Source organism: Suncus etruscus, chromosome 10 (genome assembly GCF_024139225.1).
Source record: "Suncus etruscus isolate mSunEtr1 chromosome 10, mSunEtr1.pri.cur, whole genome shotgun sequence".
NCBI classification, from domain to species: domain Eukaryota; kingdom Metazoa; phylum Chordata; class Mammalia; order Eulipotyphla; family Soricidae; genus Suncus; species Suncus etruscus.
The window spans coordinates 55104072-55122987 of NC_064857.1; the positions used below are offsets into that span (position 1 = coordinate 55104072).

The 18916-nt window shown below is 48.1% G+C and overlaps 1 protein-coding gene across 1 annotated transcript; it reads right to left on the minus strand.

The window, feature by feature from the left end:
- Positions 1-4652: 4652 nt before the first annotated feature.
- On the minus strand, positions 4653-13762 carry RBFA (ribosome binding factor A). The gene is made up of 7 exons (XM_049781773.1): positions 13632-13762; positions 11153-11195; positions 8943-9119; positions 8304-8416; positions 7875-7959; positions 6348-6421; positions 4653-5532 (listed from the first exon to the last, which is right to left on the minus strand). Exons 1-7 carry the CDS (start codon positions 13760-13762, stop codon positions 5148-5150), a joined length of 1008 nt encoding a protein of 335 aa, XP_049637730.1. The 3' UTR covers positions 4653-5147.
- Positions 13763-18916: the final 5154 nt, after the last annotated feature.

Genomic DNA, 18916 nt, shown 5'->3' on the forward strand with positions numbered 1-18916 from the left:
CCAGAGGTGTGTATGCAGCATGAAACCAGAGGTAGCGAGTGGTCCAAACATCCCCACAGAAAACAAAATGTGCCAAGGAGCTCTCAGAACCTGTGAAGGGGCACAGTTCAGCACCAGGGGGGTGGGACCAGTAACCCAGAAAGGCTGGGTATATGCTAGACTCTAGCCAGAAGGCTGATTTTCATCAGATAATTGTGGCTTCCACCTGGAAGTTAAAGGATTAACATGAGAACTCAAAAGACAGGCCAGAGCGAAAGCACAGCTGTAGGGCGTTTGCCTTGTACACAGCTGACCCAGGATGGACCTAGGTTTTATCTCGGGCATCCCATATGGTCCCCCAAGGCAAGAGTGATTTCTGAGTGCATAGCCTGGAGTAACCCCTGAGTCACCGGGTGTGGCCCAAAAACAAACAAACAAAAGAAAAACTCACAAGACACCTGACTCTTAAAGTAGGATCATCTCAAGGCAAAAAGCTGAAATGCTGATGTTGGACTTGTAACTGTCCCTGCTGGAAGGCCAAGGATGGTGCTGTCAGTATCATTTGCATGAAGTGAGAACTGGCTCAATGTCTCCCTCACCTTTGTGCCAGCAGGTTGTTGGTATGTGTGATGTCAGAAGTACTGGCTAGTGCTGGCTGAAGAGTGGACCACATGTGCATGAGCTGGGTTAGGATGCGCAGAAAATTCACACCTTTCAGAAAAGTCCATGCTCTTAGTATCCTTCATCCCAGACAGCAATCTGTGGTCCATTTTCTGTGACTTACCTTCCATAAAGCATCCAGTGAATTTTGCTTTGGACGGAGACCACACCTGCCAATGCTGAGGAGGTGGGGGAGGGCGAGAGGGGGAATGTGCATAGGGGACTATGCCCTACCATCTGCTCCAGCCCCAAGGTGAATTCTTGAATAGTGAACAGCAGTTCCTGATAGGCCCCACATTGTTCACCAGACCAGCAGTGACACAGGATTAGGATAATCTTGCCTTTGTTCCTGACTCTACACACTTTGACAAATGGATATTCCATTTCATTCTATAGCTTAGATCAAAACACAGACACACAGACCTCTACCCTATTTGTTCTTTTATTAGCTGCTTGTGGCTGCTGTTTTCTGGTTGGGCCTCTGCTTGCAACCTTCCTTGAGTTCCTTTCTTTTAAGTAGTTTTCTGTATTTTAGTACACCTGGTTCAATACTCAGTGGCCACTCCTAGTGCAGTGCTCAAGGACTGTACAGTGCTGCGATGGAGTTTAGGGCCCTCACATGCTAAACAAGTACTTTAGCCCTTTGAGCATATCCCTAGCCTGATCTGGTGTGAACTTTGGTTGTTTAAATTGTTCTGTGACCAGGGGTCAGAGAGATAGCATGGAGATAAGGCATTTGCTTTTCATGAAGGTCATTGGTTCGAATCCCAGCATCCCATATGGTCCCCTGAGCCTGCCAGGAGTGATTTCTGAACATAGAGCCAGGAGTAACACCTGAGCGCTGCTGGGTGTGACCCAAAACAAACAAACAAACAAACAAAAACAAGTTGTTCTGTGACCAATGATTTGTTGTAAAGAAATTCCTGGGCCCGGAGAGATAGCACAGCGGCATTTGCCTTGCAAGCAGTTGATCCAGGACCAAAGGTGGTTGGTTCGAATCCCAATGTCCCATATGGTCCCTGGTGCCTGCCAGGAGCTATTTCTGAGCAGACAGCCAGGAGTAACCCCTGAGCAACACTGGATGTGGCCTAAAAACCAAAATCCAAAAAAAAAAAAAAAAATTTCTTAGAGACAAGCTGATGGAAAGTGAGTTCCGATAGAAGGGACAGGCATGGAGCTGCTTCTCCTTCCAGTGTTGAAACAGGTACACTGGGATATAGTATTTTTATGTGGAAAGACATTTCCTCTTTTTTTTTTTGGGGGGGGGTCACACCCAGCAGCGGTTATTCCTGACTCTACGCTCAGAAATCGCTCTTGGCAGGCTCAAGGTACCATATGGGATGCCGGGATTCGAACCACCAACCTTCTGCATGAAAGGCAAAGGCCTTACCTCCATGCTATCTCTCTGGCCCCAAAAGACGTTTCTTTTCGCATTAAAGTTTAATGATCCTTAAGATAATATTGTCATTGGGCAGATAACTATATACCGTGAACTGTATTCCCACTGAACATACTGTGAACTATTCCTACTCTGCATGGCTCCTGTGAACTATGGAACGTATTCCCATTGAACATGGTAACTGTGGACTCTTTCACTGAATATGGTTACTGTAAACTGTGTCCATATTCCCACTAGGCATGGTTACTTTGAAATATGTACTGTATTCCCACTGAAACGGTTACTGTGAACTGTCTTGTACACCTAGTGGACAGTTACTTTGTTGTGAACTGTGTAGGGCACTCTATCTCATTTGGTTACTGTCTTTTTGAGTAAACTGATCCACTTGAGGACAAGATCTCTTCTAGCAATGAAGGTAATGCAGATCTGGTCTAGAGAACCCAAGCTACCTACTATTCCCTATTCTGGGGGGAATCTCCTAAGTAGCTACTTGGTTAGTGCTTCTCAGATCCAGCAGTGCTCAAGCATTCCCATGCAGTGCTAGGGATCAAACCTAGAGCTTTGTGAGCATGCCAGACATGTGCTCTATTCCTCTGAGCTATCTCCCCAGCCCCAACTCTGTTCCTTATGAGCAGGACCTGTCCCAGTGGCAAATTATTCCCACTAGGATGAACTACACCCTGGCTCCCTGTCATGGTCACCTCTATTGCTGGCCCAGTCCCTCTGCTGATAACTCAGGGGCTCATTTGGTCATTTATTCTGTCCATCACTCTTCCTGAAAAGCAGAGAACACACAAAATGGATCCTGGGCCTTAGAAAATCTTACTCCTGGGCCCAGAGAGATAGCACAGCGGCGTTTGCCTTGCAAGCAGCCAATTCAGAACCAAAGGTGGTTGGTTCGAATCCGGGTGTCCCATATGGTCCCCCGTGCCTGCCAGGAGCTATTTCTGAGCAGACAGCCAGGAGTAACCCTTGAGCACCGCTGGGTGTGGCCCAAAAACCAAAAAAAAAAAAAAAAAAAAAAAAGAAAATCTTACTCCTGCCCTTTATTCTTTTGTTTTGGATCACATCCAGTGGCACTCAGGGGTTATAGGTTCGGGGCTATATGGGATGTTGGGACTCAAACCTGGGTCCATCCTGGGGAGGCCGCATGCAAGGCAAACACCCTACCGCTATACTATCGCTAAGGCCCCATGCTCTTTAATCTTAATCTGAGAACGTGAATGGTTATAAAGGGAGAGAAAAGTAGTGAGCAAGCAAGGGCTGGAGCTATAATAAAGGGGATAAGGCACTGGCCTTACATGCAGCTGACCAGATTCGATCCCAAGCCCAGAAGTGATTCCTGAGTGCAGAGCTAAGAGTAACCCCTGTGAATTGCTGGGTGAGGCCAAACACATTAAAAACACAACACACACACACACACACACAGAGTAAAACCAGTAAGACCCCTGACTCCACTTCTTTTTTTTTTTTTTTTTGGGGGGGGTCACATCTGGCGGTGCTCAGGGGTTACTCCTGGCTGTCTGCTCAGAAATAGCTCCTGGCAGGCACAGGGGACCATATGGGACACCGGGATTCGAACCAACCACCTTTGATCCTGGATCGGCTGCTTGCAAGGCAGACGCTGCTGTGCTATCTCTCCAGGCCCCCTGAATCCACTTCTTTGTAGAGATGACACCACCTAGGTTTGCCCCAGGCATTGGAACCTAGACAGCTTCTACCTGGGATGCCCCGTGGACAACAGACAGGCTGAGCAGTCATATAGTCGAGCATGATATTCCCTGTACTCCTGACAGCTTAACCTATTGGACTGCTGGTTAGAGAGAAAATACTCCAAATGGTTAGTTCCTTGGGAAAACTGTGGGGTTCTTTGTGGAATGCAACCAGGGGAGGGGATTTAGGCCACTTCTTTAGCTTCCACTCTTTTTTTGTTTGTTTGTTTTTGTTTTTAGGCCACACCCAGCGGTGCTCAGGGGTTACTCCTGGCTGTCTGCTCAGAAATAGCTCCTGGCAGGCACGGGGGACCATATGGGACACTGGGATTCGAACCAACCACCTTTGGTCCTGGATCTGCTGCTTGCAAGGCAAACACCGCTGTGCTATCTCTCCAGGCCCTAGCTTCCACTCTTAACCAATGGCTCCTCACATACAACATCCCAGGGAGACACTGGCCGCTTCACCCATGCCCTGACAACAGATCTGATGTCAGTGAAGACTCCAATTCTAATCTGGCTCACACGTGCCTGCCTGCCTGAGCACCCGAGCAAGGTCCAGTCCACATGCTCCATTCCTGATGAGCCCTGCTACAGCTCCAGGTGTGCATGCTCTGTAAGGTCTAAGCACTCATCTCACCTCAGGAGGTGTCCATTTTCCCACTGATGACTGGAAAAACCTGCACTCCTGTCATCTCTGCTCTACCTCCTGGTGCAGAAGAGGCTGTGTGGGCTTGATGGGGCTCTGGGCAAACAGGACCCAGAGTACGTGACTATCACCTGCGACATGACAATGACCTTTCTGCTTTCCTTTGGAAGAGGCAGGACTCAGCTATCTGAATGTGCAGAACAATTTTCAAGTTGATGATACCTGGGTAAAGAAATCTGTCAAGTCTAATACTAATTTATTTTCTTCCAGCAACACTGACAAGCCTGAATAAGGATTATCGGACACAAGCATTTTCTCTGAAGGTCCATCACTGCTTTCTTGCTCTGAGAAAACTAGAGAGCAATTCAGCATGTGCTTGGAACCATTTTTTTCAACAGCAAAACCATCAAAAGGCATAACAAATGTGGAACGTCAGGCAGTAACAGACCATAAAAATAGCAGTTCAGAGAGATGTGAAAACAACAGAAGCTCTGCCTGAACTGTACCAGGAGCACATGCCTGTGTGACCAACCTTCCTTTCAGTGCTGAGAACTGACCTGGTTACAAAAGTGTGGTGAGGGGAAGGCACATTCACACACAACAGCTAGTTGTGCCACTCCCAACCTGAGATGGGACAGGCTTTCTTGGGCCATCTCTTGTTAGTGGAGGCAGCAGACTCAGACATGCCAGGTGCAAGGCTTCCTATGAAGTCCCAATGTGCTGTCCCCTGGTCTGCAAATTGGACCCTTCAGTCGCTTCCACCCTTCTGGCCATCTTCTCTTCCCACCTCTAGATCTGCTTCTGGGCCTCCCCATTCATACTCCAGGATATGATCCTCAGGGGGGCCACCACTGTTCAAATGATGCTCAGTTGCATTCTCCCATAGAAGAGCCCTAGGGGAAAGGTCCATGTCCAGGTGGGACCTGGCCTTCTTCTTCCTTTTGTGCATCTTCCCAGTCTGTTGTGTAGTGTATGGTGGCCCTGGCAGGTCCCCGCTCCCATGCCCCTGTCCCTTCTCCTTCCTCCGCTTGTACTCCATGATCTGCTTGTTGAATGCCTCATGATCGATCCCAAATTGGCTTGAGTATGCAGGAGGAGCCTGAAGGGCACTCTGTGATGGAACCTCATTGTGCCTGTAGAGGAGAGAGGAACTGTACTTCATGGAGAGCAGAAATCAGCATCCATACCACCATGGGTTCCTAGGCCAACACTTCACCTTCCAACACTCCAAGGAGCCATCCTGACAAACTGGGGTTTGTCCTGAGACAAACTGGAGTTCCCTTCCTCCTGGGTGATGGCCCAACACACTGCTTGAAGTGCCTTTAGCTTCAACATGACTGAGCACTAGGCCATGGGACCTGGCTTTCAGGTCCCATGACAACCAAAGCCCCATCTACACAGAGCAGCAAAACCTGAGCAAAAATTCCAGAATGCAGAGGGATGCCAAGCCTCTGCCCTGTCCCCAAAGCTTCTTCCTTGCTAATCTGGGACATTATGGCCCATGCTTGGGCCCTGGGACTAGCTCAGTGCTTCCCCAGGCCCTGACCAAGCCTGGATAATGTTCCTGGAACTGGTGTTAAGACATACAAACTGTAGTTGCTCATATATCCTGAACTCTCCAGACCCAGCCCATGCCCTGAAGTCCTACACAAGCCACTTTCTTGGGGATTCTCCTAATCATCTGGTGGTGGTTGTTGCTGCCTGAGCCAGACATAAGCCTGCCAGATCTCCTGATTCCTTGTCTATGGTTCTCTCTCTCTTGCTGGTCTTTCCAACAGTCAGCTACAGACATCATTGTTGATCCTGTAGCCCAGGTGCTAGAACAGTACTGGCAGAAAGGAGGCACTTGGTAAGTGCTGAGTGAACAAAGAGGATGGGGGAAAATACCTCAGTGCTGGCCTAGAAAGTGCCTCACAGGGAACTAAATACCTGTGGGCACAAGCCTCACCTGGAGCTATTCAGCACAAAATCTTCCTTCTCTTCTGGGGGTCCAAAATCAGCAGTTGCTAGCAATTTGTCCACCTGGGAAGCAACAGAGAGAAGTAAGACAGCAGCAAGCCCCCCAATTCGGCATCTCTACATGGGCTTGGTTTCTGCCTCTGCCCTGTGATTTCTGTGACATGGTCTAGTGCCACAGCCTCAGTTTTAAACTATCTTTGTCTTTGTTTGGGGGTCACAACCAGGCACATGTGAAGCTCCTGCTCCACAGCCTCTTTTTTTTTTTTTTTTTTTTTTAGTTTTGGGTCACACCTGGCGGTGCTCAGGGGTTACTCCTGGCTGTCTGCTCAGAAATAGCTCCTGGCAGGCACGGGGGACCATATGGGATACCGGGATTCGAACCAACCACCTTTGGTCCTGGATCGGCTGCTTGCAAGGCAAACGCCTCTGTGCTATCTCTCCGGGCCCTCCACAGCCTCTTGACTCACTTTTGCCTACTGCAAAGCTAAAGCTCATCATCCATGAGGTCACACAGTGACCTCTTCACTACAACAGGAAAAAAGCCAAGAGAAAAATGAGTCAGCAACAAGACTGATGCAAGCATGAAACAAGCAGCCAAACTTCTCTAAAGGAAACCAGAAACGGTGCTCCTAGGGCTGGAGCAATAGCACAGAGATAAGGCAGTTGCACAAGGCTGACCTGGGACAGACCCAGGTTCAATCCCCAGCAGCCCATATGGTTCCCTGAGTCTGCCAGGAGTGATTTCTGAGCGCAGAGCCAGGAATAACCCCTGAATGTTACCAAATGCAGCCCCCCAAAATCAAACAAACAATAAGAAAAGGTGTTGTTGCTGTACAGCTTAATAATGATCACAACGTAGAAAAACAGAACAAATTCTTCCTTTCTTCGGTGGCGGGGGGGGGGGGGGGGGCGCAACACCTAGAGGCGTTCAGGGGTTACTCCTGGCTCTACACTCAAAAATCACTCCTTGCAGGCTCAGATGACCACATGGGATGCCAGGGACTGAATCTGGGTCAGCCACATGCAAAGCAAATGTCCTACCCTGCTGTGCTATTGCCCTGGCACCTCAAGACAAATTCTTGAAGTCTTGCAGGAGGCGGATCCAATAACAAGCAGATGGAAAATGCTCAACTCAGAGCCAGGCCCAGAGTAGTGCAGAGAAGGTGCTTGTTCAGGATGTGGCAGGCCCAAGCCCTGCAAATGACTCCTTTCTCACTCAGCACTACCTTTCCATGTTCTAAAGTTAATCATTCAAGTTTATATATATATATATATATATATATATATATATATATATATATATATATATATATATATATTGGTTTTTAGGTCATACCTGGCAGCACTCAGGAGTTACTCCTGGCTTTATGCTCAGAAATCGCCCCTAGCAGGCACAGGGGACCATATGGGATGCCGGGATTCGAACCACCGTCCTTCTGCATGGAAGGCAAACGCCTTACCTCCATGCTATCTCTCTGGCCCCTCAAGTTTATATTTTACTCACATATAAGCTTACCTCTGCTAGAGCAGCATTTCCTTTATCCTGAACAAAGACTATAGGAGGTATGTTCCTCAGAATCTGTAGAGACAGCAAAAGATGCCTGGAGAGAGAGAGGTGAAGCATAGTTAGAAGAGACAGAGTTCACAGAGTGGGCCTTGTAGCACTCCTCTGGGCTTTCTGATGACCTACATGATAACATCCAAGGCTGGAAAAGAGCTCAAGGAACTGAGCTTACTATGTGCAGGATGTCCAGATTTGATCTCTGACCCCTGAGCACTGCTAGAACAATCCCCATCGCAGAGTCAGGAGTAACTCCTGAGCCCAGGAGGTGTGGTCCTAAAGCTTGCCATGTACCCGCAAAAGAAGAAAAGTAAAAGCACACAATGCAACCGGTTGGAAAGGGACACAAGGGACACAGCAGCACCGGCCAGCATGCAACCTCACCTTATTTGTGTCGCACTCTTCTGCAGGACAGCCTGAGCATGCGCGTTGTGCTCAGCAGACAGTGTGGTCTTCCAGTACACGCGGCATGCCGAAAAGTCTGAAGTCAGAGAGACCTGGGGCCCATCGGAACTGCATTAAGGCACTCAGCCCACACAGGTTTCCCAAAGACAAACAACTCAAAAACTAAAATGACCTTGCAGCAATTCCTAACTGAGGCTGTGCTCACCAGCGTAAGTGTTCCAGGCCACACCCCACACTGGACACTGAGGCCCCATCTAAGTTGCTCTGCCTCCTCCCAATCCTTTCTGCTGCTGTTTCATCCAACTCCTCAGGGGCCCCATCCCACTCTTCCCCCCAGTGTCCCATCCCACACCTCCCTTCAGCTGCCTCACCAGTCCTACCCTGCCCTTGGCTGCAGGGTAGCACCAAGTCACCTCTTTCATATGCAAAGGAAGGAAAGGAGAGCCCTGGTGCCCTCGGCCCAGCTAACCTGGCATTAATACAGCATTCCACAAGTGCCGCCTAACCCACACATGAAGGCCCTGCAGACACCCACACCTACACCCACACACACTTCTTGGACCCAAACTGGAGCCCAGGAAAGAGGTGGGAGACATGGTCTGCAGTCCCCAAGTCTACCTTGGAGAGCTCCACATTCAGGTCACAGACTTCTTGGCTCACTTCTGGGGTGCACAGCAGATCTGTCAAAGCTTTGTAGAGGAGGCCGCTCAGGGCCCTCTGGCGGATGTGGTCTTCCTTCTTGGTCTTCACTGAACTACTCTTGGTTAGGAATTCCAGCTGGGATGGCTTGTGAGTCTCCAGTAGGAAAAACAACATTACAACTGTGCTCAGAATGTGTGCTGAATGACAAAATGGCAGGGCACAGGCATGCTGTTACTTTTGCTTTCATGAAATAAAATCTTTGAGGACCGAAGAGAGAGTACCATGGTAAGGACTTGCCTTAAGCACAGCCAACCCAAGTTCGTTTCCCAGGACCCCACATGGTCCCTTTGGGGGACCAGGAGTGATTCTCCGAGTGCAAAGTGGGAAGACTACAGGCCCAGAGAGATAGCATGGAGGTAGAGGCATTGCCTTGCATGCAGAAGGTGGTTCGAATCCCAGCATCCATATGGTCCCCTGAGCCTGCTAGGAGTGATTTCTGAGCATAGAGCCAGGAGTAGCCCCTGAGTGCTGCCGGGTGTGACCCAAAAACCAAAAAAAAAAAAAAAAAAAAAAGGCAAAGTGGGAAGACTTGAGCAGTGCCATGTATGGCCCCCAAACCGAAAATAATATTTAACCAAACTAATAATATTAATAATATTAAACCAAAAACAATAAGCTTATTCATGGGGAGGGAGGTATATCCGGCAGTGCTTCAGGGTCATTGTGGTGATATGTGGAGGACCATATGCTATGCCAGAGGCAGAACCAGGTTCAGCCTCATTTAAAGCAAGAACTTGGGGCTGGAGAAATAGCACAGTGGTAGGGAATTTGCCTTGCATGCAGCTGATTCGAACAAACCGTGGTTTGAATCCTGGCATTCTATATGGTCCCCTGGGCCTGCCAGCAGCGACTTCTGAGTGCAGAGCCAGAAGTAACCCCTAAGCTGGGTATGATCCAGAAACCAAAAAAAAGGCAAGAACTTAACCCCGTATAGTCTTTATTTTACAGACTTATATCCTTCAAGACTTAGCATTGTTCCAAGACTAAAAATACTGCCAGAAATCTGAGGACATAGTTCAGGGTCTTGAGAGTATGACTGGCATGCAGTTTGTTTGTTTGTTTTTGGCCACACCTGGTGATGCTCAGGGGCTACTCCTGGTTATGTGCTCAGAAATCACTCCTGGCTTGGGTAAATCATATGGGACACTGGGGAATCGAATCATGATCCAACCTGGGTCAGCCACGTACAAGGCAAATGCCCTAACGCTATGCCATCGCTCAGGCCCCAGGAAACCATGGATTTTATCCCTTCTACTGCATGGTCCATTGAGCACTGCTGTTAAATTCTAAAGTAGAAGAAAGGGGCTGGAGCAATAGTACAACAGACTGTACAACCAACCTTGGTCCATTCTCTGGCATATCCTATATGGTCCCCCTAGCACTGTCAGCAGTGATTCCTGAGTGCAGTGCCAGATGTAAGCCCTAAGCATTGCCAAGTATGTCCCAAAACAAACAAGGATTCAAAAATGGGGCACGGGAGATGGCTTATGAGTTGTTTTTTTGTTTTGGTTTGGTTTGGTTTTTGGGTCACACCCAGCAGCGCTCAGGGCTTACTCCTGGCTCTGCGCTCAGATAGGCCCTGACAGGCATGGGGGAGCATATGGGATGCCGGGATTCAAACCACCATCCTTCTGCATGCAAGGTAAATGCCCTACCTCCATGCATGCTATCTCTTTGGCCCTGTTGGTTTTTTGAGGGTTTTTGTATGAGGGAAGCTCCAATTCATTTTCAAGCAATGACAGGTAAGACTCTAGCCAGATGGCACATGGATGGTACAAAGGGCTGGAGAGATGGCACAGAGGGCTGAAATATGGTAGAGGACTGACAGATGGCACAGAGGGCAGGAGAGATGGCACAGGGTTCACAGATGGCACAGGGTTCACAGATGACACAGGGCTGGAGAGATGGCACAGAAGGCTGACAGATGTCACAAAGAATAGGAAAGGAGGCATAGGAGGCAGAAAGATGGTGCAAAGGGCTGAGAATTGGCACAGGAGGCTGACAGATGGTAGAGAGCTGGAGTGTATGCTTATGAAAGCAAGAAGCCCAGATGCAGTCCCCCGGCAATGCTATTTGTGGTTCCAAAAGACTGAAGTTTGTGCTTCCCAAAGCACTTTACCACTTACCAGGTGAGAGCCCAAGGAAGGACCTTCGTACCAAAACTTCTTTCTATGAAGGAAAATCAAAACTAGGTTGGATAATGGCTGCAAATTAAAGACAAACTTACATCAGATGACTTGAGATCAGGCTGTAACTGACCTACTTGAGAGGCCTAGTAGACAACTGACAACAGTTTTAATTCTGCCTTATAATTTTGACTCCCTAGTACTTTCTAGTCCTAAAGGTAAAGAAAGATTATTGGGGCCTGAGCACAGTGGTAGGGATTTTGCCTTGCGTGCAGCCGATCTGGGTTCGATTCCTATATGGTACCCTGAGCCTGCCAGGGGCGATTTTTGAGAGCAGAACCGAGTAATCCCTGAATGCCACCAGAGGTAGCCAAAAATAAATAAATAAATATTTTCAAAACATGTCTACTAGGTTCTGTCTTATTTTTCTTAATGTTTTTTTGACTGTAGGTTCAATATTTAGGCGTCAGCAAGGGGATTTCTTCTGAGAACTCTGTTTATGGGCGATTGTTCTTTCACTGTATCTTTACCTTGTCCTCTTTGCATCATTGTTCTCATAATTAAAAATAAAAAATTAGGGGCCGGGCGGTGGCGCTGGAGGTAAGGTGCCTGCCTTGCCTGCGCTAGCCTAGGACGGACCGGACCACGGTTCGATCCCCCGGCGTCCCATATGGTCCCCCAAGAAGCCAGGAGCAACTTCTGAGCGATTAGCCAGGAGTAACCCCTGAGCGTCACAGGGTGTGGCCCAAAAAATAAATAAATAAATAAATAAATAATTAAAAAAATTAAACTAAAAATTAGAACGTGCCTTATGTTATAACCTTTTCTTTTTTTTTTTTTCTTTTTTTGGTTTTTGGGCCACACCCGTTTGACGCTCAGGGGTTACTCCTGGCTATGTGCTCAGAAATCGCCCCTGGCTTGGGTGGACCATATGGGACGCTGGGGGATCAAACCGAGGTCCTTCCTTGGCTAGCGCTTGCAAGGCAGACACCTTACCTCCAGCGCCACCTACCTGGCCCCATGTTATAACCTTTTCACTGTAAGAGAAAATCATTAAGAATTGAATTTTTTAAGCCTGGAACTTGTAAATCTGGGGAAAATGTAACAGGAATAACAGAATATTTGCAATTCCCTCTTGACTAAACTTACAAATTTGCAAACTTTTTTTTTTTTTTTTTTTTTTTGGTTTTTGGTTTTTGGCCCACACCCGGCGGTGCTCAGGGGTTACTCCTGGCTGTCTGCTCAGAAATAGCTCCTAGCAGGCACAGGGGACCATATGGGACACCGGGATTCGAACCAACCACCTTTGGTCCTGGATCGGCTGCTTGCAAGGCAAACGCCGCTGTGCTATCTCTTCGGGCCCAAACCAGGGTCTATTTCTTTTTTTTTTTTTTTTTTTTTTGGTTTTTGGGCCTCACCCGGCAGTGCTCAGTGGTTACTCCTGGCTGTCTGCTCAGAAATAGCTCCTGGCAGGCACGGGGGACCATATGGGACACCGGGATTCGAACCAACCACCTTTGGTCCTGGATCGGCTGCTTGCAAGGCAAACGCCGCTGTGCTATCTCTCTGGGCCCTGCAAGCATTTTTTTAATAGAAAAATAAATATTGTTCCTTGTTATTTAAGATAAAAAAAAAACCATGTCTACTAACTGAGATAACTCAAGTGGTACCACTTGCCCTGCACATACAAGGCTCTGAATTCAACCTGTGGCTCAACATGTCCTAGCCAGCGCTGCCAGGACCAAGCTTGAACTATCAGGCCTGCACACCAGAAGTGCCCTCAGCTCCCTAAATACCACTTGGAGCGGTTCATGTACACACGTACACACACACACAGTTCATGTAGTTGTACACACAGTCCACGTGTATAGTTTGTGCATAGTCTATGAGAACCACATAAACACAGAGCCCATGTATACAAACCCAGTACATGTAGAGTCCATGCACAGTCCATGCAGATACACACAATCTTTGTTCACACGAATAACATGCATATACATAGCCTAGAACACTTAATCTATGCATATACAAAGTCCACATATATACACATATTCCATGTATACAGGATCTGTGTATATGTAGTCCATGTATATATGCAGTTCATGTATATAGTCATGGACACACATTTCATTAGGCATACAGTCCATATACATATACAAATACATACATACATACATATATATATATATATATACATGCCAAGTACATAGAATCTATATCTATAAAGTCCATGTTTACATGGAGTCGAAGTATAGACAGGGCCCGGGGAGGCCGGGATGGGAAGCTGGAAGGAGAAAGGAGGGACAGCAGGGGCAGAAGGCGGGGAGCCCTGGGGTGAGGATCAGGATGGGGTCTGGAAGGAGCTCAGTAGCGGGAGGGGAGACAAGGGAGGGGAGAAGTGGAGAAGGGGTGCAGCCTCGGGCCCAGTCGCGGGTGCGGGCCGGGGCCGAGCTCCCCGCCGCCGCTCCCCGCCGGGTACCTGGTCCTCTTCGCGAACTTCTTGAGCAGGTTCTTGCCGCTCGAGGCCGGCGAGAGGTGCAGGCCGCGCCACAGCGCCCCGAGCCCCGTCCGCGCGCCCCACGGACCCCGCGCCGCCGCCGCCGGCCACATGACGCCGCCGAGCAGCCGAGAAGGACGGGAGAGGCGGGAGCGAGGGCGGGGAGACCGGCCCGAGGGGCGGGACGGGGCGGGGCGGGACTCCCTGAAGGCACCCCTGGACCTCCCTCGCACGACACGACGCCTCCCACCCTGCTCCCCAGCACGGACGACCCGCGCCCCTTGGTCGTGCATGGAGCCAAGCCAAGTGTCTCTGGCCCTGCATCTGTCCTGCCCCAAGAAACAAGCTGGCACAGTGGAGAGGGCCTTGGGTCGACCAGGGCTCGAACCCAGGTGTCCCAAGGGTCCCCCCAGCCTGCCAGTAGTGATGTCTGAGCAGAGACAGGAATGATCAATCCCCTCTGCACCGCTAGGTCGCCCCCCCACCCCCTACACACACACACACACACACACACACACACACACACACACACACACACACACACACACACACGTTGAAGGGACCCGAGCAGAATTCCTGAGTACAGAACCAGGGCTAACCCTGGAAGAAACAGAGTGAAAAAGATAAAGAAACAAGTTGAGATGGAAGGAGATGAAGGCTCCCACACTAGTCAGTAACCAAGAGAGCAACAGGATTAGTTAGAACTCGTGTGGCATACTGAGCGCTCAGTTATGATCTTTGGAATGTCTGCACAAAGGAAGGAAGGAAAGTGATTGGGGGTTGGGGAATCACTCAAACGGTGTAATTAACAGTTAACTCAAAATTTAGCAGGACAGAGTGGGTCAGAAGAGAAGTACAGCTAGCTGGTACTTTCATGCTGCTGGCTGGGATTCAATCAATCCCCAGCATCTTGTAGGGTCCCCTGAGCACTACCAGGAGTGATCCCCAATAACCAAGTGTGTATGAAATAAGTATCCACATGACCACATACATTTTTTCTTATGATTCCCAGTAACTCAGGAAAACAAAGTTAGCAAGAACTCAAAAAATACTAACTATACTGCTATTCTTAACACTATTCAGTCAAAATACTATTGATTCATATCATGAGCATTTGAACACACATTATGTCTTGTGCTCTGGTCACCTGTATTCTCAGCCCATGTGCATCATTGGAGTAGCACTTCGTTAGGGATGGGACAGCCATCCAGAGCAGCCTGGATGTTCTTCACTACCTCTTCCATCATCCGCCATCTGTCCTGACATGTCACACTTCCTTCCCATGTGCGGTGTCACAATGTTATTGTACAGCTTCAGCAGAGGGTGAACTCTGAAATGACATTAGTCGTAGCGAATGATGCAGAGCTGTGAGTCTTCTTTAGCTTCCTCTGGTTGGAGTTCCCTGAGAGTAAGAGGACTGTAGGGAGCCTGGTGGTGTCACAAGTCATCAAGCCCCTAGTGACAGCACACAGACTGTCATCCACAATGGCCTGGCACCTAAAGACATACTGAATGTGCCTTTAATGAGAGCACTGGAAGGGGAAAGATTTGTTGGCTGCAGTAAGCAGGTCAAGGGGCTTTCCTAGCTTAAAGAAGACAAAGGCTGGGGCGTGAGAGCACAGCAATAGGGCACTTGCTGAGCACATGCCAACCCTGGATGGACCCGGTATCCCATATGTTCCCCCAAGCCTGCTAGGAGCGATTTCTGAGTGTAGAGCCAGGCGTAACCCCTGAGGGCCCAGGGGTGTGGCTCAAAAACCCAAACATAAAAAAATTTAAAAAAGAAGACAAAAGCTGGCAGGCCACCTGGAAGAACAAAGAGATGCTGGCAAGGTGATCCAGACAGACTCAAATGTTACAAGGTCAGCATGAGAACCTGGCACTGGGGAAAAACTGGGCCTTTACCAGCAGGTACTCTTGTCAATTTTATTTTATTTTATTTTATTTTACTTTATTTTATCTTATCTTATTTTGGTTTTTGGGCCACACCTGGCTTGGGGGACCATATGGGACACTGGGGGATCTAAATGCAGTCTGTCCTAGGTTAGCAGTGTGCAAGGCAAATGCATTGCCACTCGTACCAACCACTCTGGCCCACTCTTGGCAATTTTTTGTTTTGTTTTGTTTTGTTTTGTTTTTGGGTCACATTCGGCAGCACTCAGGGTTTACTCCTGGCTCTATGCTCAGAAATTGCTCCTGGCAAGCTCAGGGGATCATATGGGATGCCGGAATTTGAACCACTGTCCTTCTGCATTTGAGGCAAACGCCCCACCTCCATGCCATCTTTCCAGCCCCACACTCTTGGCAATTTTAATATGGATGAGTCAGTGCGGCTCTGGAAGGGGACAATCCAGATAGTTTTCAGTACTGAAAAACCAACTCAGCACTCCATGAGGATGACATGAAGTTTGTTCTGATGGAACTGGGAGCTGCTAGCCAACTAGGAGAACTTGGCTGGGAAGGAAAGGCCAAGGTTTTACTGGAGAAGAGAACAAAGACTGTCCTTGGGTTAGTAAGCAGGACTGTAACTAAAGAAAGGGTAGCTGCATCCGCAGAATTGTAACTGTAACTATGACTATGATTCCACCCATTCAGGCAGGTCCCTCAAAGCCTGGGCTCATAACCAACATCTGAGCTCTGTCCTCTAAGGTCTTGTCTGTCCTTGGTAGTTGGATGGGAGCTGTTTGGTCTCCTAGCATAATCTTGAAAAAAGGTTGTTCAGTGAACAACATATCCCCACCTGTTCTCTGTCTCATATACCCCAGAACTCATGGGAGCTTTGGAGGGACACTTGCAGCCAGTTGATTGAACACACTCTGACTTATCCAAAACCCACAGAATGGCACCTACAGCAGGAATAAAGCAGTTCTGAAAACAATTTTTTTAAACAGTTTTGTCCTCACTTAGGAAGGGGATGGATGCTACAAGATGCCCTAGCCTCAAAGCCAGGCTGAGTGATGAGACAGCGACTGACTTGTTGCACAGATGTGGGACTGCAAGGTTTCTTCGCCGTTATCTTGGCTGGGTATTTGTGAATCCAAGAACAGTCCCCATAATGAGAAATTACTTCCCATCCCCTTGTCCCCTTTCGGGGGAAGACCTTGGTAATATTTATCCGCAGCAAGTAATAATCCACACAGACAAGAACGATAGGGTTTAAAAGATCGGGCAAGGAGAGCCAGAGAATCCTCCTGCAGCCAGCAGCTTTTCCCAGAAGGACCCCTCACTCCTGTCCCTCAAGCTATTTATTGCCAACTCCACAGCGCCCCACCTGGAAGGGTTAGGTGGCGCAAAAGTCACAGAACAATCCTAAGGAAACACTTTTATATACAATTCCAAGAATCATCTTATGGAAACTTTTTCATATGCTACATGGGACTACTGAACATCACCTGTCCTCAGTAAGCCTGGTGGTGAAAAGGGTTCATTCTGTTGAGAGGCACAGCAAGCACCTCTGAAATACTGAGCTAATCCCTATGGAAATCATGGGGTGAAGCTATTATCAACTAATCTGTATACTGAGGAGAGCTGGAAAACAATGTCAAGGGAAGGAAGTATTCAACCTGGAAGGAAACACAGCACTGATTGGAGGCTATAATTACTCCTGGTTCTACATTCAGGGATCACTCCTGGAGGACTCAGAGGACCACATGGGACACTCAGGATCAAAGGTGGGTTGGTAGGCTGGTTGGGTACAAAGCAAATGCCCTTCCATTGTACTATTGCTATGGGCCCTAAGCTGTGACAATTCAACTATGCCTTTGTGGGTTTTTTGTATTTTTTTTTAATAATTTATGGACCTTGTGTCTTTTTTTTTTTTTTTTTTTATAGTTTATGGGCCACACCTGGTAGCACTCAAGGATTATTCCTGGCTTTGCACTCAGAAATCACTCCTGGCAGGCTTAGGGGACCATCTAGGATGAACCTGGGTTGGCCTCGTGCAAGGCAAAAGCCTGCTGTGCTACTGCTCCAGCCCGGCCCCATTGTCTTTGCCTTTGAAGCAGGCCTCTCAGTTAGAGAAGGCACAAAGATTCCTAAGCTAAGAATGGCAATGGGGTCCTACAAATAAAGACAGGAATTTGAGAATCTTCATCTCAAAATTATGGTTAATGGCCTGATATTCAATACTATAGAGGAAGCATTTTTGTAAAAGGATAAAAGTAAATCACAACATCGGAAGAATGTTTTCAGCTGAGTTTGTCCACCACCACCAAATGTGCACTGCCTTGACTTTGTTTGCTTTTGGGGGACTACACCCAGCAATGCCAAGGGGCTAGATGCTCAAGAGTGACAACCTGGCAGTGGTTAGGGCATCATCTGTGGCACCAGAGACTGAATCTACCCTTTGGCTTTTACTTAATTCATAACACTTACTTGAAATTTATCTGGGCATTTCAGTCCCAGGTTTTCTGGCTGTGCTGGGAACACTGAAGACTTCAGGGATTTTCCTCATGAACCACAGGCTAGGGTAATTCTTTCAGTGCTTTAGAACACACTACCTGGGGCCAACAAAGGGCAGTGGGTAGTCATATGGCCCATAGAGCTAGAGGCACCTGGCCTGGGTTCCATTCTCTATACCCACTATGGTTCCCTGAACACTGCCAGATGTGGCCCTGGAAACTCCCAAAGAAATTGCTGACAGGAAACCTCCCCCCCATTCCCCAAAAAGCACATTTTAGCCACATGTTTACTCACCACCCAGATATTAGAATAAGTTGTAGTTAGTGCCTTTGCTATTTTAATGTCCTTAGATTGACAGTCTGGATTTGGTGGAAGGTGACCTAACCAAGTCCTGGAAAAGGAACCAAATTGATGAATCTGTCATGCGCTCATAGGTTCCCTGAAAAGATATGCTGTTGGGACTGGTGAAAACAGCAGTTTGCACTTCCCATAGGAGGTTTCTCCAGGTACCAGGACTAACTGCTACTGAGAAAAACAGGTTAGCTAAATGGTTAGCTAAATGTTAAAAAGAAAGAAAAATAAAGTAAAATCACGCAAAACTGAATTCATTTAAGGGAGTAAACGATGAACTGAAATCCACTGAGTGTGGCTGAGATAGGACAGGGGGCAGACAGAGTCCTTGCTTGCACGAAAGTTTATGGCCAACCGAGCACCACCAGAAATAATTCCTTAATGCAGAGTTAGGGTTAACCCCTGCGAATTGCTAGGTGTGGCCCCAAACCAAAACCTAACAAAGAAAGTTAAATCTGCCGAGGTCATCTTAGTCTTAGCTACTGAGATAGTTTGCTACGACCTGTCCTTGAAGA